The 9,607-nt window shown below is 36.9% G+C and overlaps 1 protein-coding gene across 1 annotated transcript; it reads right to left on the reverse strand.

The window, feature by feature from the left end:
• Positions 1-2,860: 2,860 nt before the first annotated feature.
• On the reverse strand, positions 2,861-9,382 carry LOC110115106 (tyrosine-protein phosphatase DSP1). The gene is made up of 5 exons (XM_020848243.2): positions 8,975-9,382; positions 8,785-8,878; positions 3,621-3,678; positions 3,480-3,523; positions 2,861-3,269 (listed from the first exon to the last, which is right to left on the reverse strand). The coding sequence occupies exons 1-5, from the start codon at positions 9,163-9,165 to the stop codon at positions 3,072-3,074; spliced, it is 585 nt and encodes a 194-aa protein (XP_020703902.1). The 5' UTR covers positions 9,166-9,382; the 3' UTR covers positions 2,861-3,071.
• Positions 9,383-9,607: the final 225 nt, after the last annotated feature.

Consider the following 9,607-nt stretch of genomic DNA (forward strand, 5'->3'; position numbering starts at 1 on the left):
AGGCACACCCACGGTACATGCATTAAAAGCATGGACAACAGAATTCAACACATCAACCGGCTCCACCAAAACAACAGGAGAGCCAGCCGAAGAAAATCGTAGCAACCAAAACAGGGACAACCAAAGACTGAAATTGGCAAGACGGAATTAACTCAACCCCAACTTCACCAATAACGGGCAAACCAATGGGAGGCAGAACCACATAAATGTCCTGAGACACAGGCGGTGAAACAATAGGAAACGGATCAACAACAGAAAGATTAGGAAGGATAAGAGTCGTATCCCCTAAATCCCCAACATCCCCATCGCCAACAGGAATGTCAATATCAATAGAAACCCGTAAAATTCGGTTTAGATAAAGGAGCAGCAGGCAAGCTAGCATCAAGAGTAGGTCGGCGGTCACCAAAAGAATAACCAAGACGTTTATATTTGGGGCAAAAAAGAGGAAAATCATCCATATTGAGATGACTCCATATTTGAAACAAGAGGGGGCTCATTGCTCAAATCAGGCTCAAAAACTTTCAGACTCAAAGTACTATCTTCCAAACGAGACTTAGGTTTGGTTGCAACCCTAAGATCCATGGGTTCTGTTTCACTTAAATCAGATGATAAATTCAATTGACTCACTTCCAACTCGAGATTATCTAAGTCACGATCAGAATTATCCAGAATTAAATTAGAATTATCCAAAACTAAATCAGAACTATCCAAAATTAAATCAGAATTATCAGAATTATCTGGAGTCATCTCAATAGGTGTTACAACTAAATCAGGATCTTCCAAATTTAAATTCAAAGTGTTCGAAGTCCGATTGGCTCCTTTCCCCCCCCCCCCTCTTAGTTAGCTTGGGACTAAGTTCATAAGGGCTTAACATCCCTAACAAACTTTCATTTCGCACCATCACCAACAATCGGACTAAAACTAAGATTAATACAATAGTTAATATCAGATACAGCCACAATGACAGGAGCCACACTAAAAGAATCAATTCCATCTATCGCACCATGAACCCTAATTCCCATTAACAATGGGAAAAAAATTAGAACGAATAGCATCAGCAAGCACAAGAGCTGCAACGGAGAGATCAAGACAAGACACTTGCCAGACATAAGGCACACCCATAGTACATGCATTAAAACATGAACAACAAAATTCAGCACATCAACCGGCTCTACCAAAACAACAGGAGAGCCACCTGAACAAATAGTAGCAACCGAAATAGGGACAACCAAAGACTGAAATTGGCAAGACGAAATTAACTCAACCCCAACATCACCAATAACGGGCAAACCAATGGGAGGTAGAACCACAGAAATGTCCTGAGACACAGGCGGTAAAACAATAGGAAACGAACCAACAACAGAAATATTATGAAGGATAAGAGTCGTATCCCCTAAATCCCCAACAGGAATGTCAATATCATCAGAAACCCGTAAAATTCGGTTTAGATAAAGAAGGAGCAGCAGGCAAGCTAGCATCAAGAGTAGGTCGGCGGTCACCAAAAGAATAACCATGACGTTTATATTTGGGGCAAAACAGAGGAAAGTCATCCATAGTAACTTGCTAAAAAATAACCTAGCTTCTTTGGTCCTATCCAAATCTTGTCCGAAAATTTATGCGTAATATCAATTTCCACCAGCACACGGGCAACACACGGGCGAGACCCCAACGTAGTGGCATTATCCACCTTCAACGAGTTACCAAAGAGAAGCCCTAATCCATGCAAGATACGAGGAGAGAAAAAATGGGGACTCAAAGGGAAGAAGCCAACAAGTGAAAACTTAAATGGTTCAGCAAGAGCAAAAAACTCATATTCCAAAACAAAAAAAGCAGAAACGCCACGAAAAGAATATCGTATAAGAACAGGAAATCTACCAGGAGATGATCCCGCTAAAGCTTCCAAAAACGAGCGGGACCTAGCCGATCCATCCAGAAAACTAGGATCGGCTAAACGACAAATTGTTATTCTAGCAAAAGAACAAAAAAAACGAAAGGGGAAAAGTGCTTCCCTCAGCACGCGGAGGAAGAAGCCAAGCACCACAGAGACAACACTAGGAACATGTCGTCATTTTTTGAGCAAGGTTGAGCCAATAATATATTTTAAATTATTGCTATTAATTAATGCTAAATAAAAAATATTGATATATATTGAAATTAATTCAAATAAATTATTATTAATGAACCAAAAAATGTAATTTAGGCTTATTTTTATTATTTATTATTTAATTTGATGAAATAGATATTATTATATTTAATTACCTTCATAAATGACTTGTTATTAATTAGTTAAGATATTATCTATGTTAGTTATAGTTTAACTTTCATAATTAAAATTGAAAAAAAAAAAAACAGTATTACCAAGAAAGAGGGTTTTTACGGGCACTATAAAGAGAAGAGGGATAATGACGAGAGTTATGATTAAGGCTTTGTTTGTGACGACTTTTTTATTTCTTCTTAAAGCGGCTTTCAAATACAAAATTTTTAACTTTTGAACTAAAAAACTATTTGAAGAAACGGTAAGAAAGCCATCCCTACGAAGCCTAAGTTAATTTAAGCCTCCTCTAACAAGGCCAAATAAGAAGAATTGTTTAATAAATTTAGTGAATTACTAAGCAATGATTAATTGAGATGTTATTTTATGCTAATTATGATTTAATTAATTTTATTAAGATTAATATATGATAAGTTAATATAATAAAATATCACAATCACTTAAATCCTCAAAGCATAAAATAAATAATCAAATAATAATCTAGTATTAATCGTATTTGATATTTGGTACACCAACTAATTTTCAGTATTTAACTGCTTATGAGCATAATAGTTATATAAACCATAATATGGCAAAAAGATCTCAAAGTTATCTCAAAAAAGGAGCTCCACTTGAATGGAATTGCTCTTAAAATTATCTACGAGCTGGTTTTACAAAGGAAGGAAGCAGTCAATCACTGCTACCTGATTTACAAACCACCCAAATATTCCAGATCATAAAATAGTATAGCATTACTTCCTATAACTGGACTTAAACAGATAATTTATCTGCCTTTCTCATTTGCAGTAAGGAAGCCACTTCAAGCAACTGCTGAACCTTTTAAACGGCAAAATGGTGGTGATAGATGCTTCAAGCTAGCTACATCGAACCTCTCCATGAACCTTTGATCGGAAACTCTTGCTTTTGCAGCAGCAAACAGCTGGTACTCATCAAATACCGAAGACAAACACCATTTTTGCAGTTTTCTTAAACATCCAACGACACATCCAGTACGATGCTGCGGTTTACATACAAAAAATCTATATTAGTGGAAAGGGTTCAGGCGTTGAAAGTGAAAAATAAAAAGTATTTAGGTTTTGTTTGGAATGGCTTTCTTAGCTGCTTCTTAAAGCAACTTTTTAGTATAAAAATTTTAATTTTTTACTAGGAAGTTATAAGAAACAGTAAAAAAACCGTTCCAAATGAAGCATTAGATAACAGATTATACCTTTCCTCTTTTACAATGGATAAGCAGCGGGTGATTTCGAATGTCTGCAAAAAAAAAAAAAAAAAGAGCCAGATTTGAGAAAGCTTTTTCTCAAAAATCATGAAAGATGCAATGCTTTAGTTGAATGTGCAGGTTTGATACCCAGAACAACTTTGAGAGCCTCACGGATGATCTCTTCTGGTATGTTAACAAATGGTTCCTGAGGAAAAAAAAAGTTGGTTTCAGTTTTCGTTTGTGCTGGCTAAGCTTTTTTTTTGTAACGAGAAACCCTTCTGCTTTGTTGTTCGTAAATTCCGATCGTCCTAGCAAGCAACCCACACCATTTATCCGGGCCAACACTTAAGGCTGTCACGGCCACCCAAGGGATTCGAGCCCGGGACCTGGGCTTTGCCCAGCCGAGCTCCCCCCACCTGAGCTAAGCCGCGGTGGGTGGCTAAACTGTTTCAAAATGAATTGTTCATGATCATTATTGCAAAGATGTCATTTCACCAGTCAAAATAAGCTCGGTTTTAGTGGCTGCTAATTTGGAAGCTCGTGCAGAATTTGCATTCAGCTTCGGTTGCAATGCGGCAATGAAGAGATTGTTGCTAAAGGCTGGTTGCAACAGGGAGGAGGTCAGTGTGCATGGTTACAGCGAAAGGATCTCCAGGTATGCACTAGAGCGAGTTAGAGATTTGGAAAGGAGAATGGAAAAAATGAGGAATTGTCTCGGGTTATATGGGATGATTTTGGCCAATTAAAACAAGTCACAAAGGAGGTTGCAAGTTAAATGCGGCCATCTGAGAGGGCAGTTGTAAAGTCAGCCGCAAATCAACTGTAATACTGTAGTGTTCATTTTAGAACCTAACGCCAAAGTTGAGACTTCGCTAGGCACCATGACCTCAGTTAATGTTCTTCAAAGAGGTGCCTAAAGGCTAACAACACAATAATATTCGGTTAAATATAGTCAAACGGGTATTGAAAATGTAATTTTTAGCATTGATCTGTGGAGAAAAAAAAAGTTATTGTTCTCACATATTTCGTTAACAAAAATGAAGCAACATGAAGCACTTCTCTAAATGAGGACATCAGTAGAAGGTTCCGGCGCGTCTATCACAGGAGACATCGCAGATTGACAGCCATGATCAAGAGCATCTATTTATGAGTTATTTTATGTTATTGTATTATATTATTATTTTTTGTTTTAGTTTGACCTTTGTACCCCTATGAGGGAATTTAGTGAGTTGTAGCCCGGAGGGCATGTTTGTCTTTGAGTTTTCTTCTTTGTAGAGGCCTATATGTAGAGGCCCTACACTTTGTATTTGGGGGATGATTAATTAATAGAAAAATTATGATTTCTTATTGAGTTTGTGAGTTCTTGAGTGTTGAAGTCTCAAGGTGTGAGCAAAGCAACATCCACCAGTCGTCCGAAGTATCCCTAGCTCGTGGTTCGCCTCCTCTCTATTGCATCAAATCGTCGGCCCGTCCTTCTCCTTGCCTCCAACCGCCGGCCCTCCCCTCCCTTTGCTCCAACCGCCGGCCACCTTCCAATCACCCCCTTGCCAAGCCCCACAACCGCCGGCCAAACCCATTTCCCCAAGCCCGCAGCCAGACCCAACCCCCTTACCCCCTCTTAATGATGATTTCAATCATCATTATTGGATACCTAAATTGTCCTAAATAATTTAGGAAAGAAATAATTAAATTTGAAATTTAAATTTGAATTTCAAATAATTTCCTAAATTAAACAACCTAAAATAGGAAAGTATCTAAATTGAGTCTAATTTAATTTTAAATTAGATTTGATTGGATTACCCTATTCCTAAATTAGATTCATGGTTTAGGAAACATTGAATTCCCCCTCAATCCTTTCCTTCTCCATGCATGTCGTCGCCTCCCCCCTTGCCCTAAATTGTGGAATTCAAATTTGAATTCTATTTTCCCTCCACCCCCATTAATTCTTAGGATCAATTACCTTCCTTGGTAATTAACCTAAAAGATCTTAAGCCCCACCTAACCCTAGCCGTCCCCTCCACCCGAAACCACCAAACCGCCGACCCCATCCCTCCATGCCTCCTTCCCAAGCCGCCGGCCTTCAAGGACCCAAGAGAGGAAGCTCCTTTGTCTATGGATGGCGGATCCAGAGTTTGATTCTGGCCTCGTCTACGATCAAGAAGGCTTCATTGACATTCTAAAATCATCTTTCTTTGACCTTGATTTGGAGTTTGACGAATCCATAGAAGACTATGTGAATAGAATTCTCTTTCAGTTTACACGAGCTATACGGATATTTTTGCGACCAAATCAATTCCTGTCAAGCTAATTAAAGATGAAGAGACATTGGTTTTCAACAGACATAGCAAGCATACATGCCTTTGTATAATCACTCAGCTTAAGCTCACAGAATGCTAACACTTAGAGACATGTGCTCCAAGTTATGCACTCAAATGACTACTAGAAATCAATATATTAGGTGCCAATAACCTAACTCAAACAATAGGAAGGATGGAGCTCCTAATGAGCAATGGGCGACCAACTACTTTCCACAGGCGGTTCATATATAGTTCATCAGATACTTTTGCCATGACTTGATACAAAAATAATGCCCAAATACAAAGCCCCATTCACTTCCAGTGGGAAGTATTCAGCATGCAATAAAGTTCAAAATTGAGCAGAGTCAGTAACAAATCAAGGTGAGCATGAGTATCACAAGAAAACAAGCATGTGAGTTGCTTGAACGATAGAAGAAAATGAGAATATGATACCACCTGCCAAACACAAAGTAATGGATTTTTTTAATGGAATGAGAAAGGGAAATAAAGAAAAAGATTACTACGCATGGTGTGAATCAGAAACAGCTAGGCAAAAGAAAGGAGGCATTTGAAAGTGAATGATGCACAGTACTGGCAAACTATAAATGCTAGTTGCTGGAAAAGAGATTTATCTTAAAGAGGCATGTGAGCACATGAGAAAGTAGCTAACGCAGATGAATTCTTGTGATCTTTCATTTTCTCAAGGAAGTGATCAAGGGGAAGAGAATCCTCAATACATCATTTAAATAAATTAATTAAAACAATAAAGAGAATGGAAAGATATAGATTAACATGTGACCAGTTTTTTGTATAAGGAATACTATTTTGCTATATCAGAAAAATCAATAGCGGGATTTTTCTTGGACTTTCAGGAAGGCTTATTGGCTAAAAGTAAAGACTGAAAGACTTCATTTCTGTTGGAGGCCGCCTTCCTAATAACAAGCAGCAGCTTCTTGGAGGATTAACTATAGGAAATAAGAAGGGGAAAACTGAGTAAATAATTGATATTACACAATAATTGAATTTTTTTTTTTCCAAGAAAATGACAACGATATTTCAGCCACAAAATACCAGGCACAAGATTCTCCTCAAGCACACATATCAACTACAGTTTCCTTGGAGTCTCTATTCCTTTTCATCAAGATCAACTTAGTGGTTGTTGGGTTTAGTGAAAAAAAGGTGTAAAGTAAATAGGTACCTTTGTGTGTTTGGTTTATTGCAGTAACGTTGCAATTACTTCACATCAACATAATTTTTGTTCATTCCCTTCTCAAAAGCCATGTAAAGTAAATGCAACCAACTGTTTTCATTTACACAGCAAGGCTTTATTTATGCTACAAAGTATCTGGCGTAAACCACACAGCTACAGCTGTTAAAAAGGCTTGAAATAACAATCGAGTTTACTCAAAATTAGCATCTACAATGTGTGTGGTATATAACATAATAATATAATATGGATGTTAAAGCATTAATTAAAAATTAATTTTGAATTAGTTCCAAGTTTACTCAGAATTGAATCATTTTGAGCTGACTCTAAAATGATTTCAAGTTTATTTAGAATCAAAACATTTTGAGTTGCATTGACTTGATTCAAAATTGTATCAATTTAGAATGGAGTTGATAACCAAATTCCAAATTTGAGCAAATCCAAATTCATTAGAACTCGACTCAATATCACTCAGACATGCAATCCATAAACTTTAATTTTTATTTTAATCTTGTACTCATTTTATTGAAGCTCAACATATCATGTGTACACTTTTTAGGCCATTAGAATAATCAATGATCCTTCTCATTTTTTCCATAGCAACCTATCTTCGCTCTAAAACTAAATTAATGTAAATTTTGCACATTAGAGTAACCATTAAAATGAAATCATAAACCAAATGCTTTTTTTTTTCTTCTTGGACTCTGCAAACTTATTTTAAAAGTCAATATCTACATTCTTTAATTTTTGGCTAGAAATTTGAATTCTTAGGAGAGCTCTTAGCAATATAATCATGAAAATCTTTGCATTTCTAACTCAGATGGGTACCCCCTTATCATGGTCTTAGCTAAGAAACTATTATCACACAAAATTCTAGCAAAAAATAAAACTATAAGTTAAAAACACACTAAGTTAATCTGATAAAACACCAAAAAAGGTTATCCTTTATTAACATCAATTGTTATTTCTGCAGCCTATCACTAATTAGAATTTAGTTTAATGGGAAACAAGATAAATGCTTGTCTCCAGTTCATTTGAAAACTCCAAAAGTATGACATTAGATATAAATTTCAAATCAATGCGGAAGCAGCAAACAGATCCCACTAATAGCAGTGCATTTTCCACCAATTTGTGCCCTGGAATCCTTCCCATCCCCTACTCTATCAATTACATAAGGCTTGTCTCAGTTTCATAAAAAATAATTTCAACTTTCCATTAAAGAACAATTGAAAGGATCCAGAGAGAGCAGCCAATTGGACCATCAGTCGCCACTACGAGAAATAAATTCCTCCCGCTAGAACATGAGTATTTCATGCCTCATCAGGATTAGGCACATGACACCACATAGTTCTTATAACATGAAGCAAAGTAGAAATCAAATTCAGAACTTTCTATCGCCATGAAGGAAAAAATTATTCATAAAAAGACATCTTGATCACAACTAGAAGACGTGACCATATCCTATAATCAACAAAAACTTGACTACGGTTAATTCAAATCAGGCATGTTCAAGTAATCATGCTCAAATCATGAAGGTGTTGAGAGGATTTTTAAAGCTTAAAATCAATGTTGATTTGTAATTACACCCAACAAATGATGAATCTAGCAAATATAGCCATTTTCTAGAACTTGCTTTCTGGCTTGAAGCAGCCAAATGCCCCTTAACAATTCCCTGAACCGAGAGAAATTTTTATATGCAGTGCGGATACATAGAGGTAATCAATCAGAAAATAAGCAAGCAATTTTCCCATTAACCAAACGCCCCTCATCTTCATCACAAAACCAAGAAAATAAATAAAATCATTACCTTGTGCCCCTCAATTCCGAAATGGAAGAGCCTAATCCCATTGACATTTAAAAACTCCATGTTAGCCTTCGGGTATTCCTCCGGGCACAAATACCTGAAATTACCACAGGTCCACAGTAATCCATTTAGTAAGTCAAAAAAAAAAAAAAAAACTGAAAAGTACAGAACATAATGAAATCGAAGCGCTCACACGACAGAGCGAAGCCGTAGAGTTTGGAGGAAATTAAAATTAGCAGGTTCCGGAAACCCCGAACGGAAAACGCCGGTTTCCACCACAGCGAAGTTGAGCGGTGGAAGAAGCGGCTCCTCTTCATCCTCCCCGGCGCCAACAAGGACGGCAAACTCCTCAAATTCTGCAGTTCTCCCCGGCGGCTGTCCCATTTCAGTGGACTTCAAAAGATTTATTCGCTATAATATCATGACATAGCGATTGAGAAAGTAATTATATAGAGATGGCAGATATAAGAATTGCATGGAGGATGATTTCCAGAAGAAGTGCGAAAGTAACGTCTTTCTGATTTCTTGCTGCAGTAGCCAAACATCGTCAACTCTTATATAGAGATCGACAAGTTAGGTTTAAGACAAAGGCGGAAGGAACTTTAGGGGGTATTGGCGCTACGATTTCTTGTGCATATATCATTGTGCCGTCCATAGTCTAAAACAATGCTCCCTTCATCACATGCGTCATCATTTAGCTTTGAATTCACACACATGACATCTTATGCATATACATATGCAAAATAAATAAATGTATTATATTATTAATATTTTTAAAATTTTAAACTATTTGATTGAGTATATCATAAATATACAGTGAAAGAAG

Source organism: Dendrobium catenatum, unplaced genomic scaffold, assembly GCF_001605985.2.
Source record: "Dendrobium catenatum unplaced genomic scaffold, ASM160598v2 fragScaff_scaffold_891, whole genome shotgun sequence".
In the NCBI taxonomy this organism is placed as follows: domain Eukaryota; kingdom Viridiplantae; phylum Streptophyta; class Magnoliopsida; order Asparagales; family Orchidaceae; genus Dendrobium; species Dendrobium catenatum.